The 19,236-nt window shown below is 44.2% G+C and overlaps 1 protein-coding gene across 11 annotated transcripts in view; it reads right to left on the bottom strand.

The window, feature by feature from the left end:
- Positions 1–6,462: 6,462 nt before the first annotated feature.
- wnk1b (WNK lysine deficient protein kinase 1b) overlaps positions 6,463–19,236 on the bottom strand; it is an 85,681-nt gene continuing 72,907 nt past the window's right edge. For 7 of the 11 annotated variants that reach the window (XM_076722246.1, XM_076722244.1, XM_076722241.1 and 4 more), the window contains 8 exons: positions 18,785–18,860; positions 18,562–18,691; positions 17,733–17,930; positions 17,222–17,314; positions 14,899–14,940; positions 13,247–13,419; positions 12,610–12,666; positions 6,463–12,333 (listed from right to left, as the gene is read on the bottom strand). In XM_076722246.1, the coding sequence (XP_076578361.1) occupies positions 11,893–12,333; positions 12,610–12,666; positions 13,247–13,419; positions 14,899–14,940; positions 17,222–17,314; positions 17,733–17,930; positions 18,562–18,691; positions 18,785–18,860 (1,210 nt within the window). In that variant the 3' untranslated portion in view covers positions 6,463–11,892. Of the gene's footprint in view, positions 12,334–12,609; positions 12,667–13,246; positions 13,420–14,898; positions 14,941–17,221; positions 17,315–17,732; positions 18,139–18,561; positions 18,692–18,784; positions 18,861–19,236 lie in introns of all 11 variants that reach the window. The other 4 variants (XM_076722247.1, XM_076722251.1, XM_076722245.1 and 1 more) reach the window with 3 other exon arrangements.

Raw genomic sequence — 19,236 nt, 5'->3', positions numbered from 1 at the left:
ACATAGACTTACATTCATTTCCTGGAAACTTACCCTAATCATGACCATTACCATTTAGTCCCTACAATGGGACTGTGTACACGGTCACATCCCCATAATATGAGTAATACACACACACGTACCTGGAAAAATACAGCTCACCCCAGAGTTCACTTATCACTGAACATCATATAAACAGAGTGTTACTAATGTGCACAAACATACACACACACACACACACACACACCGTATTTTGGCACGTACAGATATGCACACTAGCACAGAACACACCAAGCAGTTTCTAGACTCCTGGCATGTGTCTGACTCACATGATGCATGTTGTGGGGAACTATATCTGTAACAGAGTCACAATGTGGGGACTTGCCTACCCTATGGGGACAGTACACAAGTCCCCATCACATAAATCATTACATTTAGGGTTTAGACTTGGGTTAGTGACGGGGTTATGGTTAGAGTAAGTCTCCAGGAAATTAATGTAAGTTAATGTTATGTGTGTGTGTGTGTGTGTGTGTGTGTGTGTGTGTGTGTGTGTGTGTGTGTTTGATCTACCACCTGCGACCATCAAAAACCTGCAGTAAATGAGTGATGTGAGTGTTTCTTGTAGTGTTTGTTTAGCGACACACTCTCAGCTTTATCACTTGAAGAGAAACCTGCTTATAACTAGTGTGGGAGTGTGTGTATTGTATGCATATGTGTATCCTGATACCAGGAAATACAGGATTAACCTGCACTGCCACTGAACACTCCATCATCTTAATCAGGCATCACTCTGCCATTTATCCTGTAATTTATCCTGTGATTGTTCGCAGCTGAAACCAGTTTTTAGCTGTGGTACAACATTAGCCTTATTGATTCTAGCTGCACGTTTGTGGTAGGACCACGAGGTAAAAGGTGAGCCCCAAAATGTTCATTTATTTCTGCAGCGTAGTGGCAGCAACACTGCTTTTCTGTCTGTCTTTCACAACCTCTTTCGTATATGCTTTATGGCTGGAAAGTCGCACTTTCACAGCACACTTTGAAGTTGATTTCAAGAGGGGAGCTCTGGGGTCAAATACCACAAAGCACAGCGTTAGAGAGCACAAACCTGTGCGTGACTACGTTCATATTACATAAAGATATGTTTTTCTTTATGAGTGTGAAACCTGTAGGCTCATATCAGGATGAGTTGCTCTAAGTTTCCCTGCTTTTGCTTGTCATTTCCTGTCCTACACACACACACACACACACACACACACACCTCTCTCACCATCTAAAAACTTACTTTCAAATGATTTCACACGGTGACAGTTTCCTCTTCCTGGTTACCGTTGCCATCGCAAATGGGTTGAAGAAATGTAAAAAAAGGTTTCCTCTGTAAGAAAGAGGAGAAAATAACAATGTCTGTAGTTTTAGAAACTGGGTGCCATGTTAATCTGGGCTGTGTGAACAGACGAGGGGCTCACGGGCCAAAAGAAACAGCAGCAGTTGGATGGAGCCCCCCCCCCCGCCCAGCGCCAACCTGCAGCCTCTGCTTACACAGCTACATGATTACACTAAACACGGCGGGGTTGCAACATCATCGCTACTGCATGGGGGAAGGACGGGGTTTCCTTAAATTAATCTCACACTGGAAACATTCAGGTGGTTGTTTTTCCTCTTCTGTGTTTTATGTTGACACAAAGATAGCGATGTGTCTCATATCAATGTGGGAACCAAGCTGGGATGATCTCACATTATTTTAACCACACATTCTTACCATAAAATCCACTTTATCTTTATCTAGAAGAACATTTCGAGTCCCTTATATGCACAATGTCCATCTGATTCTAATTTCAAATAACAAAGTCTTGTCAGACAGGCTATCAGCTTGGTTGAGAAACTGAGCAAAGTCAGTACTAACCCGTATTTACAGATCATTAGGGTTCCACCTCAGTGGCCTCCTGGCCCACACGGGTCACCGTCCAGCTGCAGCTAAAGGTGAAATGCTTCCCTCAAGGTCAGCTGAATGTCACTGGAGAGCAGCGAATGTATGAAAGAGCAAATGCAAGGGGAGACACAATTATGTGAACTTACTTGTGAACTTACTGATGATGTTTGTGCTAATGAGAAGAATCCGATTCCAAAATATGGATTTTTGTCGTCAGGTGATCATTTTAAAACCACCACAACACAAACCATCCGAGGCAGACACCTCCAAATCCTCAGGGTGTGTTGGCAGGGGCAAGAAATGCAAGGGTGACGTCTGTTTAGTAAACACACATGAGCACACGCGCACACACACACACACAGTCCTTCATTAGGCCCATATGGAAACTCTCAGTCAGCTGAAAAAGTTATGCAGTAGGTATTTATCTATGTTTATATATATTAAAGAAATCAGCGGTTGGCCCTACCACTGCAATAATAAGCAGTTCAGACACATGATACCAATGTAGTGAATGGTGCCATGTGTGATAATATCAGTTACTTAGCGTGATGCTATTTCTGTTTCGCTGACAATGGAGCTTACAGTGGAGATACTTAAGTTAGACCCATAAACCACACAGCAGACCGTTTGGACTATCACATGTTAGCGTAATGTTGTTACACAGTGATATATCAGTGTCAAATTAATTGTCACGTGTTGGTTTAAAGACTAGATTTGCTCTCAGTCTCAAAGAAACTGTTGTTCCCATAGCTGAGATTTGTAAGTATGCACTTGTCTCACTGTTTTGCTTCTCTGAGGAGGAAGTAGTTTCATCGACTGCGTCTGTAATTTTCTCTTTCATCTGACATCGAGAGTGAGTCTGAAAACTCTTAACTCTGGTTAAAGATGGAAGAGCGGCGACCGCTTCCTGTTTTGTGCCGTGTGACGAGCCGGCAGGGTTTCCAAAGTTTGGCCTGGTTATGTAAAAAGTCACAGTGAAGTGATGCTCGGGCTGACTTATTGTCTGTGGTCTCTGTGGTTCACGTGTGGTTCAGATAGGTTTTTTCTTTTTAATCTTGTCATCGATGAGTGAGTTAAAGCTCTTAGATTCACATCGTGCTCAGGAGCCATTTTTATTGCAGCTCTGTGAATGCCATTGTTGGTCAGTTAGCCTTTTTGGTCCTGACTCAAATATCTGAACTATTGAAAGGATTGGCACAAAATGGTCCCCAGGTGATGTATGCTAATGACTTCAGTGGATCCCTGACTTCTTATTTGCCGCCACCAGCAGGTCAAAGTTTAAATTTTTCTAAAGAAATGTCTTCACATATACTCAAAGGTACAAATGCTCATGGCTCCCAAATGAGACATGCCCTGACGTTTCCTCCAGCACCACCAAGAGGTTTGTGGTTTGTGATCTGTACTAACTATGGAGATCCCCTGACGTTGCATCTAGCGCCATCATCTTCGTTCAAATCGTCCACTAGCTCAGTTTATGACCCTGCAAAACCAGATATTCTCATGAGCATCAGCTGAACTTTGTGTCTAGTGCTAATTAGCAAATGAAGCAAAATGTTAGCATGCTAAACACAGATGGTGAACAGAGTAAACGCTGCTGTTCAAACTTAGCACGTTAGCATGCTGTGGCTCAGCGCAGCCTAACAAAGGTGCTACAATGGCTGTAGATGCTCAGTCTTGTTGTCAGGGGCTTTTTGCTTCAGCTAACTGTTGCTGTATATTTTTCTAAATATTACAAATGTCAAGGTGTTTTCTATGCATACATAGATTCATACAGAAAAATGATCTTATTCTAGTAACATTTACAGAAAATGAAGCATGGAACAGGCTGTTCTGTCTGCAATCTGTGCATTTGTACCTTCTCCCACACACACACGACATCTGAAGACCCCCCCCCCTTATCTTTCTCTCGCTCCTTCACCACCGTCTCTCCCCTCCCTCCCTCCCTCCCTCCCTTTCTCTGTCAGTGTCCTTTCATTTCATCCTGCCATAGAAAAAAAAAAGTCTCCTAATTGGTCACGACAACAAGATGAATAGATGAAGGCGACACACACACACACACACACACACACACACACACACACAGAGCTGCTTTTCTAGTTCAATTCACATCCTATTGACTAATCTCTGCTCTCAACTTCAACTTTTAAAGAATGATAATTCAACGCTCCATTAAGCGCTCCGCGGTGCTTGGACTGACTGTTATTGAATTATTCACCTGTTTCAGGTGTAAGCAAGGTCACTGCTGTCCTCAGGCCACACTCAGGGGTGACTCTCAAAATTCTCACTTGCCACTCAGCCAGTAAGGACCCAAAGTGTTGGTGTGGTTTCCTGCAAGAATAAAGCAAAAAAAAAAAAAAAAAAAAAAAGCCTCATCATATACTATTATGGGTTGTAGTCACACTTGAAATGTGGCAGCATGTGGTGGGTGGGATTTTTTTTTCTCATCCTGTGTTTGCTGCTTGGAGAAGTACTTACACTTAAAGAGCTTTTTAATACACTCATTTGTCTTAAACACAAGCTTAAAGAAGCTAAAATGTGTTTTTTTTGTTGTTGTTGTTGTTTACACATTTAGAATCATGAAAACCGTTTCGTTTTTCCTCAAGCACGACCAGATCAACTATAAACTTTACATAAAAACACTTGTGTGAGTTCACCTGCAAACCTCGGCTGTGGTTCATAGTAAGCTGAAAACCAAGCCCTACACTGCAAAAAATGACAAAACCAGGAAAATTACGTGTTTTATATTCAGACTCATTAAGTCTGTTACATGCCATGTTAAATCCTAAATATCTCCCCATTATCGGGATGAGTAACAGTAAAAACCAGGATGAGTAAATCAAGATTTAGCAGCATTAAGACAACTCGACAAGGCTTGATGCAGATTAAAATCCCAATCCCCAAAGTGTCTTTTTTGCAGTGCAGTATTCATATCACCGCAGGAAAACTGTACGATGGAAATTTATTGTTTTAATGTACCGGTAAGTCTCATTTTCCTTCCTCCCTTCCTTCCTCGGGCCTCTTTTTCTCTGGCCTGAGCACCTTATTTTCATTGTATCCATGGTGACAGATAATGAGCACAGATTCACACCTCACAACGAGTTGTTTCCTGATTGGCCTCGAAGCAAGAAGCTGTTAAATATGGTGCGGATAACAGGAAGGAGGCCAGCATATACAGTTAATCCTGCAGGTGATGCACTTAATGATGTGCTGCAGCCTTGTGGAGAGAACCGGTACTGCAACAGTAAAGACACTTACTGTGATGTGATGGATCGGTGTCTGTCATTTCGGGCAGCGCTCCCCAACCACCGGGCCACACAGAGAGACTGAAAGAAGTTTTATTTGGAAAATCAGGTGCATTCGCCTGTGCCTCTGTGTACACACACACACACACACACACACACACACACACACACACACACACACACACACACACTTATAATAGTACCAGTTACAGGAAGTCAGTGCAGAGCAGCTAAAACTAATGTGCTCTCCACTATTGGTTCTGGTTCATAGTCGAGCTGCAGAGTTTTAAATGTCTATCAGTGGTTTTTCTTCTGGAGGTCAGTACCCGGGGCCGACCCAAGATCTGACCCCCCACACACACTATTGACATCAACGATAATAATAACAATAATAATAATAACAACCTGGGCTGGGTTCCAGACTTGGGATCTGACCCGGTACACACACACACACACACACACTAATGATACTACTACTACTACTACTACTACTACTACTAATAATAATAATAATGGTATCAACAACCAGGGCCGGATCAGTACCCGGAACACCGGGACCCGGGACACACACACTAATGATAATAATAATGATAATAACCAGGATCGACCCAGAACTTTCCCGGGACATTGCCGGGGTCCGACCTTGGATCCGACCCGGGACTTACCCGGGTCCAAACCGGGACCCACACACACTAATAATCTTATTAATAATAATGATAACAACCCAGGCCGGGATCAGTTCCGGGATCTGACCCAGGACACACGCTAGCAAATGAGTAAAAAACACTGTGGGGAGCTTCTTCGGAAAGGGGAAAAGGCCTAATGGTGAGACAGAAGAAGAGCCTACGACGTCCAAGAAAAATAAAGCATTTCAGAGTCAATATCAGCAGTCCTGCTTAAAATACGGGTTTATCGCTTCAGGTGATTCTCACGCACCAAGCCCGCTCTGCGTAACATGTGGCGACTGATCCTGATTCGTAGGACCTTGTAGATCAAAACCTGAACTCCATTGCTTCTTCCTGTATGAGACTGTGATGTTCAGTTTTTAACACTAAATGTCTTTAAAACATCTCGGATACACATAACCATGATCATGAAACTTTATCAGTACTGTGCTTTTTCAGCTGTGACTGTCTGTCCATGTCACTGTGTACCTGTCTGTCCATCTGTCTGTCCTTCTCTCTGTCTGTCCTGTCTCATCGTGACCCCGGAGCCTGTTGAAAAGATAATGCATTGTGGATGTTACAACGTAAACAGCAGAGACATGACTTCATTCATCTTCCTCCACACAGATTTAAAGTCCAGTCACTGTAATTCATTTAAACAACTTTTATTTATTAAGTTTTTACAAATAAAGTAACAAATTTCATTGTATTGTAGCGCAAAGCGCAAAGGTTCTTTTTAATATGAAGCTTGAACACTCTATACTTAGTGCAAAACATACCTTTGAAGGCTGTCGATGACTCCCTACATGTATTTTGTTTTTTCTCTCATTCATTCATCCACGTGTTTTTTTTCTTTCTCAATCCAGCCGCTTTGTACAATGTCCAACACGATACAGGAAAAAATGAGACCACTGAATTAATTTAGGTGCTGCATCAGAGACGTTAAAACAGCTGATAAAACAAGTGAGAAATAAAAATAAAACATGAGAGCGTCAGAGAGACCAGAAACACAACCAGCACGTCCAGTAACAGTCTGCAGAAGAAACTGTTGCTGTGCTCGAGACTCGACGTCATTCCACAGGAGCAAGCTACATGAACAGCAACAAGTGTGTGTGTGTGTGTGTGTGTGTGTGTGTGTGTGTGTGCGTGTGTGTTGTCAGGCATTTTTTCTACAGTAAAAAGCATAAAAGGATAGCGAGTCATGAACATATACTAAGTGTAATGCGAGTGCGTTAAAAACAACTATTGCTACACTGTATGTGTGTCACCAGGAAAAAGAAGCCTACTTTTCCACTTCAGGAAACTTCACAATAAGAGAGCCCGCACTGGATAACTCTCCAGCCTTTCACAGTAAGAGTCCTCCACTACAACCTTGATAAACTTCACAATAATTGCACCCACTGATGTTTAACTCTACAGCTTTTAAAGGTAACGTCCTCCAGCGGAGGCGTAACTGTCAAACCCGACTGTAACCTCAGAGCCAGACGGCATACTGTAACTTTAAATAATATTGCATTGCAGTAGGCATTCCTTTCATAGTCATTATGAGACACAACAGACTTCTACTGTGGAAATCATTTGAGGCTCGAGCAATTGCAAAGTGAAAATCCAGGATGTTACTGCACCTGGCAACCAAACCAGCTCCAGTGAGTAAAAGCAGCTAAAAACACTCTTTTTTTTTTTTTTATTCTTTACCTCTGATGTTTCCACTCCACTGACAAAATAAAATAAAATAAAAATGGCACTGAGTTGGTGGCATCATTAAAGGTCTGACTTCTTTCCATAGATCATGGTCAACAGAATCCTCAGAACCAGAACTAAAGCAAAGTGGCTCAATGATTATTCACAGCTTCAACCAAACTTGCCTAGTAGTAAAAATGCTGCATTATTATTCATGAGAAATGGAAAATATCCCCCCATAAACAGGCAAAAGCAATGTTTTTTTTTTTGTACAAACTTTACAAAGTAACCGTTTCATGTTTCTATCTGAATCCAGAACGCCCACCCCCCCCCAGCCAAAAGAACAAAAAAACAAGTGAATGTCAGAGTTTGTACCAGATATGTTTCATTTGCACCGATGAAAGAAAAGAGGACAGGGTGTCAAAGGCCTTGAGTCCAAAACCGCCACAACTCCATCATCACTGCCTGTACAATCATCATCATCATCACCACCACTGCCGTTATCACCACCTCTAGCACTTTGATGCCCTTTTATTCACACATATTTTCTTAATTTTTGGCTTGTTCTGTGAGTAAATCCCATTCAAACCCCAACGGTGCAGCTTCAGACACACTTTACGCACGCTTTATTTTTTGCCTCAATTCTAAAGCCGACATCTTTCCTGGTAGGATAAAATTTGGACGACCATGAGCGACACCAGTCGGGCTACTTGTGCGCATTTGGAGCATATCTGCATGCTGCTTTTGACATTTAAGGGCCCTGAAAAAACTTATTTTCCTCAATCAGCTTGTGGTGAGCGATGGGCCCCTACATGAAAGCACAATTTTGTGACAAAGTTTGGAAAGGAGAGATTTTCTGTATTTCTTTGTTTCTGGTTATTTTCTCATTGGTTTGAAGTGGGCAGGGCTCAGCTGTGCACCAATCAGGACTCAGCAAATCAGATTCAAACCACACCCATGCAGCCCTGATACAGCAGATGAGCTGATTTCTGAGTGTTAAACTCTCTTTCGGGGGGCTTTAAAGTAATTGTAGAGTAAGTGTGTGATGAATATTCTGTTTGGGCAGGTGGTCACGGCAGGTGTCCACTATTTTGTGGTAATTTCTCTGTAATTCTTTGTGAATTTCAGAGCAGAAGTGCCTCACATAGCAAACAGTTTCCCTGCGGCAAATGTCTGCACTCACTATTCACTGAATAATCATAAAATTGTGCTCGAAACCAGGGCAGGTGTTTTTTAACGCAGAGGCCACAGCATCATCATTCGTTTTGGCAAAAATAATAAATCTACATTACGCCGGAGATACGTCAACGTTAACTTTAATCCACTGTACTAAAGCTGCTGACTGTATCCTGCACCTGGGCCCGTGCCTCCAAAGTACAGAGTGGTCCAAGCTTCAAATACAATCTTCAACATCTCCCTCCTTGAAAATGAAAAAATACTCACGGCCCCCTTTTTTCTTTCGTCCCATTATCTACATTTAAAACCCTGAAAAAAATGGCACTGATAAACTGTCACGTCCTCTCATCTGTCATCACGTTGGCGGTCGACGCAGTCCACCTAAAGAGCCGAGCCGGATGGTTAATAGTCAGGATTTTCAGTTGCAGATGAAATCAAAGAGAATTAACCACAAACTAGCTGCAGCGCACACGTCGCAGCTAACAGCATCACTCCTGCATCTCCTTTAATTATTCATCCACTGCCTGCTCCACGAACACCAGGTCCAACCACTACCACCGACTTCAAAGCGACACCCGAAAACTCTCCACACATGCTGTTAAGTGTGCTTACTTTAACCCCGAGTCCTCCACGCCCCAACGAAACAAGCAACAGGAAGGATGCAAGGCACTAGTAAGTACCTCCAGTATTCACCGGAGGCTCTAGGTTGGGGGGGGGGGCAAAAACAAAAAACAGACTTTTTTTTTCAAGTACATTAAAATGGACACCATTGGTTTATACATTCACATTCATCTAACAAAAACCAGAGGAGGAAGGGGAAGAGGAGGGCTATTTAAAGTGTCTGATATATAAGTACTGTATTAAGAAAAAAATAGCTAGCATTACTTTATCATCTAAATATCAACTATCCTGCCGTTCACCCCAGTTTGTCTTTATAATCAGGCTCGGAGGTCAGTTTCGACTTTCAATTCAATCAGTTATGGAGATGAACTGAAGCTGCAGTTGATTAGTTGTCGGTAAGGCATCTGTTCGGGATCGCGTCCTCAGTAACTGGATGCAAGGACGATTATTGAAAAGAGGGATTTTCAATTTTCACATTTGGATGAGAATCGCTGAAAGCAGTGAATCGAAAGTGAAAGGACCCCAAAGCCGTTCTCTGTATGCTTTTTTTTTTGTTTGTTTTTTGTAATTTGTGACATCTCACCCTAAAACTAATGTTGTCCAACAACATTTGCTAATAATAAACAACAATAATCACAGTGTTTCCACATCGTACACCGATGTGCGCGTACAACAGGTCCATCGACGGAACACGCTCTTGTTTTTGTTTCTTTTTAAATAGAATAATAATCATTAACAACAATAATCATAACAATGTACATTGCAATCATTTCAACACAAATGCTGAAACCAACCTAATGATGAGAACTGAGGAATTAGTCTGTGAATCTGTTAAACGGCTGCTACGCCTCCAACAATGTGCGTGTATTTACATGAGTCTGTGCATGACTGTGTGTGTGTGTGTGTGTGTGTGTGTGTGTGTGTGTGTGCTGATATGAATGTCTCATGCATTGTGGGTGTAAGTGTGTGTCAGATTGCTAGCTGGGGGCAGCAAGCAAAACAAACCCAATGAAACAAAACCAAAATAAAACGACAAAATGGAATCATCATAGCTGACATTCTAAAAAATAAACAGACACAAACTGTACACGGACTCCATATTATTCTGATAACAAGGCCACTTTTTCACACTGAGTTCACTCGTGTTTGGGCTTTTTTTTTTTTTTTTTTCCCTCTAAAAGGTTTCTGCTGTTATTGCTTCAAATGGCAACAGAGAGGCGGACAGAGGGATGGAGGACGAGGTGGAGTCGTGACGGCGCAGAGGCGTTTGGTGCGCAGAAGCATCTGCCGTGCTCATTCAGGACCTCTGCGATGTTGCGCACGGCCAGTAAAGTGAGCAGAGGAGCACGAAACAGAAGAGGTGTTTGACTTGTTACTCAACACAAACGCTCTCTTGCTGCCTCTTCACCCGCCTTCCTCCATCTCCCTCCATCTGGTTGAATGGTGGACAAACAGACGAGGGAGGAACAAGACATGGACGTGACAGAGGAGTAGCTGACGAGTCCAAACCCGACCAGGCGCTGGACTCTGCCTACTCTAAAGCATCCTCGAGGTCAGCTCGGCTCCAGGCGTTCAAATCCTCAATGTGGGTTTGATTTGGATTTTTTTTGTGCTTTTGATGGTTAAGAAAATGTCCAAATTCTGAATACTGAAGAAAAACAAACCCCGGAACATCTCCCCATTCTGCTCTCAAAGCTCCTATCTGCTGTTTCCTTGTATGCATGAACTTGTGGGGTGCAGAATGATTCAAACTGCTGGCAGAAACGCTCTTGAGTTCAGACTGATGTGGCCCTCTTGTGCATCATTTGATGCTGACACTGAACACTAAGAACCTTGATGTGATGGCCAGCCGTGCTCCCCTCTGTATCCACCACTTACCTCTCTACTGAGTGCCAGTGTCATCTCTGGATTGAATTTTAGATAACTGCACTGCTTCATCTTCTCTGAGAGCTTCAGAACTTCTTCAGCACTCAGTCTGAGAGGTAAAAGGCTGACATATTTTCAGCCACTGCAGCATTAGAAGCTATTCAGACGTAGCTGGCCACCACATTCCTCCCCCCTCAACCTGATCCAACATCTCCCCTCCACTGTCTCACGATGGTGATGGTGTGACCTGCCTGGTAAAGACTTGATCACTCAATTTAGATTCAGCATGAAATGGAACAAGTGTGACCCGAGCCAAAACACAACACCTCACACACAAACAGTGATTTACACCAGTCCCGCACCCTGTCAGAACCTCTTTGGCCTTGTAACATTGCACTCACGAGTCTTTTTTCCTTTATCTTTGAGCATTTGGCTGGCTGTCTCAAGTCAAACACAGTCAAACACAGCAGAGAGGGAGATGGTGTGACTGTATTTGTGTCTGCGACAGCGAGATGCATCACGCAAACTGATTCTTGGTTTTTTCTCTAATCCTCGTTTCCTTTTTTCTTTCCTCCTCTTGAGCAGGTCTCAGCTTCTGTCATTTCAAACTCCTCGCTCTGCACGCTCCTCCGGTTCTTCCATCCTCTCCGGCCGATCGAGTGCACGACACTCTGCTCCACACCAGTCCAGTCCAGTCCAGTCGGGCCGTGATTCAAACCAGCCCTCGTTCCCAGCCCTACGTGGTCCTCAGGTTGGGTCCTCCTGGGTTGCTGACTGACTTCTGCAGAGCGTTGGTCAGATGGAAAGCCTGGAGAGGCCCCTGCCCGGGAATCTGGCCCTGTCCACCAACCGTGGTGGGGTAGGGGCCCAGGGGCTGGGAGGTGCTGACCAGGAGAGGCCCGGGCTGCGCCGGGGCCTGGTGTGGGGTCGACAGGCTGTGAGCTGGACCGGACCATTGTGCGCTGTAAGCGGCGGTGGGGGTGTAGTGGATGAACTGGGGAGGCTGGGGTTGAGGTGGAGTGGAGGAGGCAGGGGGGTGGCACAGGGAGCCCTTGCGGACGGCCATAGAGGTAGCGGTGGTGGGGTTTGTAGGGAGGTGGGCTGAACCTCCAATGCTGCTGGTACACAGCTGGCTGGGAGCGGAGTACTTCCTGCCCAGACTGGCCGACTGGATGACCTGCAGAGGTGGATATTCATAATGTTATAACACAGCCAACGTATACACATATGTATTATTAGCTCATAATGTGCTCACATGGCATGTTGTAAAATAAATCTGGTTGATATTAATCCAGCATACAATCACTGGATGTTTGTGGGCTTCTTGGTTTATAATGAAGCTGCTGTGGATAGTCTGCTGTGTCCACTGTGCTTCACTGTGGAGGTGAAGAGGGAGGCGGGGGCACAACAGCTTATCCGGCCATGATGTGAAACCATGTACCCCTAAACTAACCTCGTAGCTGTGTCCCTGTGCTGGGGCCTGCTGCAGCTGTTTGGCACTCCTCTTCCCCTGAAAAGGTTTAAGACTTAGTTTAATTTACTCGTCTTGAAATGAGATTATTAAACACAAACAATTACACAGACGTTATTTTCTAGACCTGAGGGATCAATAAATACAAAGAAATGGGACTTTTTAATAAAATGCTCCATGTCTCTTAAAAACAGCCTGGAACGATGCACACTATCTACAGCTGGATGTTCCCAGAGCTTGACTTAAAACAAAGCTTTTGCTGTCTTTGCCCTTAAACTCTGGAATATTAGATCATCCAAATTCGTGGAATCGTCTTATATTCCATCCTCTTGTCTTAACTGATGTTCTGCTCGATGCAAAAACACACACAATGTGCCAAATGGAAGCAGGACAAACACATCATCAGCCAAATGCCAGCAAGTTTTGGCTGAAGTATGTTTACTCCTTCTGCCACTTTGGCTTTTAACAAACTACCATTTAGAGTTTGGTCTCTTTGCTCGCTCTGTCTTCTTGTCTGGTGAAACTAAACACTGGAACCGGTGAGTCATCCCCGGAGGAACATTTTCTGTGTTGAAACAACGTCTGCGACAGTACAATGGATCAGAAAACAGCAGCAAACCTGTGAGAGGTTCATGGCGTCTCTGGCCCAGTTGTCCACCAGCTTATGGAGGTCATCGGTGAAGGTTCCTTTCCTCTGGTGGGGGGCCGACATGTTCGGGGGCAGACACTGAGAACCCCCCTGGCTCTGACCCAGACCACCTGAACCGCTCACAGCATTGGTGCTATTAGTCCCTGCGGAGGGAGAGAGGAGGAGGAGAAGAGCGAAGGTTGTGAGATATTGTTCAAATGACATCATAACTGATGTTATCTGAAGGAATGAGAATGCACTTCCTGTCTTGACCATTAAAAGGGCTGTTACATGGTGATGGGGGCTGGTTTTAGGGTCAACATGGTCATAGAATTATACTGTTTAGTTTTAATGATGGAAATAGCGATGGAAGAGGGGAATATGAGAAAACTGACACTACAGCAACATTTCAAAACACTATCAAATCTATCATCTATCACAGTCATTAAATCATATATCTAGGTTCTCTTTAGACTCCCATTGCTTCAGGTTAGTGATACACTGGGCAACCTGTGAAGCCGACATGCCCATTCACCCACAAGATGCTCCAACACGAACGAAGCAATGCTGCCGATTAGCTGCCCTGTGTACTGTACCACAGATGTCCTGTTTTGATTTATTTTCTGACCATTAGGTGGCACTCAAGCTCTGTAACAGCTGGTTTGCTTTCAGCCAGCCCCGAACATCAAACTCATCAGTGCAAATTCACTGCAGGGAAAAAAAACAGAAAGCGCACACGCTGCAAACTGGCCGGGGTGTCTGCATGTAAGTGCTGTGCTACTGTTAAATGTAGACACTGGTAACATTAACTCTGGTGTGATACCATGATCGTAGCAAGACTGCACTTCCTCACATTTGGTGCCTCTCTTCCCATCAATCATAAAAAGACCTCAGCTCTTCTCTAAACACAGAATTTAAGGAATAAACTGACAATATGCATGTGTATTTGTCACCAGTGCACAGTTTTAACATGTCATTCAGGCCAGTGAAAGATCAGGGATTACTAAGTCTTCATTTCATTTATAGAAAAAGGGATCCCAAAGCCATGCTGACACAAAGAGCTTGGCTCTGAGATATTTATATGATCTGTTCATATCAGAAACTGCACCAGAAAAGACATAATATGCAGAGATTAGCTGCTAAAAACTAATCACACAGTTGGTCTGACAGAAATTGTCATGTCATGCTAAATAAAATGGAGGAAAATAAGAATGAGGAGACGCTGAGTCATGACTGACTGCAGCAGCATGGGATTCTGGGCGATGTAGTCAAGACCACGAGCCATGACGAGGGAGGGGAGGAAAGGGAGGAGAGGCTAACAGCTGTTCAGGTGTGTCTGAACGTGTGTGTGTTTGTGAGCTCGCGGGTGCATGCACTGTCAGTTTGAGTCTGTGACGGCAGGTCAATTCAGTCATTTCAGTCCTCAAACTGGGTGATCCTTGAAATGTTGAAATTGAAAAGGTTTCTGTGAGTCAGTCAGGCGAGCTGAAATAACTGAACTGATCTCAAATCTGGCAGAGGGAGCAAAGTTGAAATCTAATGGACATTATAGAGCGGGAGGAAGCGTGGGAGAGCGAAGTGCGAGGATGGAGGAGGGGGATGGATGGCGGGAGGGAGGAAAGACCAAAAAGAGAGATAGTTACTACAGAGCTGGTTGCAGGGGCAGACTTTTTTCACCATCTTCCCTGTGCGGCCGGAAGACAACGATTGGAGGATTGGGAGAGAGTCAGAGTTAAACCCCACCCACAACACCCGACAACCAAACACAATGCATCTGAGTACGATCACTGAACTGAAGTAGTCAATAAACAACAGTTTGGGGTTGAGGTGCCCAATAACATCTCAGTGTAAAGGTGAGTCAGGGGTGCGCACACGGCCGCCATCTTAATTCAACAACTGAGGAGAGATGCTTCTCTTCTGACAAGGCCAAGATATTCTGAGGAAGCGCAGACACCAGCTTTAAGCACACTTGGTTGACAGTGACACAGTAACAGACCAGTTAGCACTGGAACATAAATATTTTGTAACCAAAGCTCTTGAGGATAATACGTGTGTTTAACAGTAAACTAAACTGAGTCCTTGCACGCTGCCTCAAAGTCTTGCCTGTGTGCTGCAGCTTGAAGATGCTTTTGGGCAACCAACCCCCTGGCTCTGACTCCTCTCTGCAGCTCACAGGGCCGCACCAGAACTGGGTCCAAATTAGGATTCATATCTACCAAAGTACCCTGTTTCCACACCTCTGAATCGCTGCACACAGCTCTGATTTGGTCAGCGGCTAAAAATAAAATGAAGTGAGGCAAAATGATGACAGTCTTCTTTTCAAGCTTTTATCAAAACGGTTCTGATCAATAAGACCCAGGTCTGTCTCTCTCCCCTCCTGGCTGTGCAGTGACAGGGGAGCAGGTGAGAGAGAGGGGTGGGGGTTGAGGAGAGGGAGTGAGGGACAGGAGTAAGGAAGGGAGAGAAAGGGTTTGAGCTGCAGAGGGTTCAGAGGCATTCATAAACATCCCGTCATCAAGCACATTTAACCAACGCTACAATGATTAGAACATCATTTGAGGAAAAACGACTTCTTAATCACAAAAAGTACAAATAAAGACTGATGCACAGTATTTGAACTGCAATTGATCAAGTTGAATTAAAACAAAGGATAAAGTTCAAAACCGTACGGCAGAAATCTCAAGTCATCGGGTCTCAGCTCGTCTTTCTTTGTTAGTCTGCTTGTTTTCACAGAGGCAAAGGTGAGAAATGGAAGCAGCCAGGATTTAACTGACAAACAAACTCTCGATGTCTAACTTAATAGGCCTAGAGATGAAATGGACTGTATGTTTAACACCTGCTAGTTATCATGGGTTTGAAGCTTAATTGGTGGTTAACCTGCTGGCATGGAGCATTAGCTAAAGGGCTAAAATGTAAACATACAGCACGATGAAGATGTATTCATAGCTGCTGCTACGAAGTGTCTTTTGCACTAAACTTTTTATACGATTTACAGTCTGCATGTTTAAAGCAACAGTCATTTAAGGTACTTCCCTTCTGTAAACATCTCTAGATATTAGTTTTCACTGTTAGTGGCAATGCTCCGACCTGCCTGCCTAAGCGTTTTTAACAGCTGATCGTTTTTAAGCACTGTACTTAGAGAGTAATGGGACATCATGGCATGTTTTATGTCACAGAATCACAGCCGCTGATTTGTGATTTTGGCTGGTGCACTTCACATGGCTTCTACAAAGCTTACAGGTTATGATGAAAATGGCTGTTAACACTTGAATGCGACGCTATTATCTTATTTTTAACAATGCTGTTATTCCAAGAAGTGCACAAAGCTGGCATTGAATCTGAAGTTAATCAATGACTTGTTTGTCAAGGGGGAAAGAAAAGATGGAAAGAAAGAAAGAAAGACAGAGAGAGAAGAAGAAGATGAGAAAGTAAGTTAGATGACTGAGAAACTCTGGGATTAAGAAGACTATATTTCTCATTGTGCTGACTTCATGTGTCCTGCAGTAAGCTCTAACGTCTGATTTGTCTTCTATACCTGTTAAGTGTTATTTTCTCCAACATATCCAATAAGGGCGTTTGTACGGTGGTGAAGTAATAAATGTAAATGCAAACCGACTTAAAAGGTCCTGATTTAAGGAAATTAGAAATTTAGTCTGGCTGGTATTTGGAGGAAAGTACTTCGACTCCACCTGCTGCAGGGAGAGAGGTGTAAAAGTATAAGCCTGCCTGCTCAGCTGAATAAATGTTTCAACTAATGCCTGACTTTTTTTGGAGACACCAGTTTCCTGCAGGACACTGGTGATATCACAAGCACAGGGTCTTCCTCTATCAAAGAAGGAAACCCACTGGAAGACAGGACGACCGAGACTTGACAGATATAGGAGTAAAAAAAAGAAAAATAAAGAACAAAAGTAAGAGAGGATGACAGGTAAAAGGAGAAGAGCAAAGAAATAAAGCGTTACACACAAAGAGCCAAGCAGGGCGTACTCAGAAAGCGCGTCCTCCTGCCGCCAGGCTTGAAGGCCAAACGCTCCGAACCCCAGCTGAACTTTACACAGCCTGAAGAGAGGGAGGAGGGGAGGGAAGGGAGGAGAGAAGAGACGAGGAAACAGAAAGGGAGAGTGCACAGGAGGCAGAGTAGAGAAAGGGAGAGGTGAAGAAGATCAAGGGAGAGAAGATGAGAGCAGCAAAGAGACAGACAGAGAAAAACAACGAGAGACAGACGAGAGGAAAGGAAAGGTAGATGAGAGGGGAGGAAGGAGACACAGGTGAAGGAATACACAGGAAGAATGTAACAGTTAGCCATCACACTGTTTCCACACGGATAGAGAAAGACAGAGAAAGACGTGAGAGGTGTCTCATTGTGAGGGAGTGAGGACAAACCGACTGCATGCATTCGTGTTTGTGTGTATGCACAGTATTTCTTATGTTGTGGGGAAGCTGTGCTGCAGACTGGGATTCGCAGTCGCATGCCTACCTGGGGTGGGAGCACACAGGCTGGGCACAGAGAGCGCCCCCTCGCTGGTGTAGGCCGAACACAGGTTGTTGCTGGAGGGAGAGGGTTTGAGCGGCTGGAGCAGAGTGCTGCTGCCCGAATCGGCTAATCCTCCTGGGGCTAACAGAGCCAGCTGGCCGGGGTACATGGTGGGGACGCTCTGGGCGGATAAAGTGCTGCCTGGAGATAGCACAAGGCATAGGCAGGAGAGGACAGGGCAGATACGACACACCGCAGAGACCAGAGACACACACACACACACAAACACACACAAAGATAACGGACAGATGAGACACCCGTAAACCCCCAAACATTTACACCGACACCACCACACACATAACCACACAGAGAAAGACAGACAGGGAAAGCAGTCAGAAATGTTCAAGCTCTGCTCCAGCGTACACCCACATGCACATGTAACCAAGCAGATAAATACACATACACACACACACACACACATATATATGTGCACATGGATGCATAAACACAGAGACGGTGTAAGGTTAGGGTGAAGGTTTTTGACCATCCTGTGCTGTAGTGGACTTCAAGATTACGGTTTTATATGTATTATTTATATTTTAATATCTTCCGTTGAGAGGTGCAGGGTTCAAGGGTCAGTTCAACCAAATTACAAAGAAACACACATTTTCTCAGCATCTTCTGGTGCAGTCTTAGGTTTCAGTTATCTCAAATCCTGGACAAATCAAAGCAAACTGTGTGGCTAGTTACCACCAGAGGTAAGTAAAAAGTTATGCTTCTTTGGACTTTGGTTGAACCGACCTTTCATATAAATGTTTAAACAAGAGCTCACCTGGTTGTAACGGACTCTTGCTGCCATGCGTGGAGCTGGTCCTGGACGATTTGGAGGATTTGCTTTTGGTTGGTCGTCTCCTTCGGCCGGTCAAGGTTATAACTGGAGGGAGCACTGCGGCTGGGGGAACCTAAGGCGAGACCAAGGGAAGAACGGCTGCTTGCTACGTGCTGTATGTGATGTTTGTAGTGTCTGCACTGATGTAATAATCCAGGTGAGTTACCTTTCCCAGCTTGGTAAAGAGACTGTCTATTTCCTCCTTCTGGCGGGAGTGCAGGGCCTGAATCTCACGCATATGCCTGGTGGTAGAAAGAGGGAATGAAGCATAAGAGGGACAGGCAACAGAAAGAAAGCGATAATGAGGGTGAGGAAGCAAGGAGGGAGGAGGAGGGACTAGCTTTTGAGGAAGCATTGAACATCACTTTTTCGAGAAATAAGGAAGAGAAAGATGAAATGAAGGAAAGTGAATTCTCGACCTCATTCTTGAGGGTGAGGAAAGCGGAAAAAGGAGAGGAGAAAAGAGAAGGAGAGCACAGACGGCTATTTTTGTGAGCACAGAGGGAGAAGAAAGACGAGAGCAGAATCCAGTTTTCTTCAAAGCAGTTAACCTAAATAATAGTGTTGATGGGGCAACAGCCCTTTCAGTTTTTTTTAAAGGAGAGGAAGAGATAACTT

This window comes from Chaetodon auriga, chromosome 22 (genome assembly GCF_051107435.1).
Source record: "Chaetodon auriga isolate fChaAug3 chromosome 22, fChaAug3.hap1, whole genome shotgun sequence".
NCBI classification, from domain to species: Eukaryota; Metazoa; Chordata; class Actinopteri; order Chaetodontiformes; family Chaetodontidae; genus Chaetodon; species Chaetodon auriga.
This window is presented reverse-complemented; position numbering and strand designations above follow the sequence as displayed.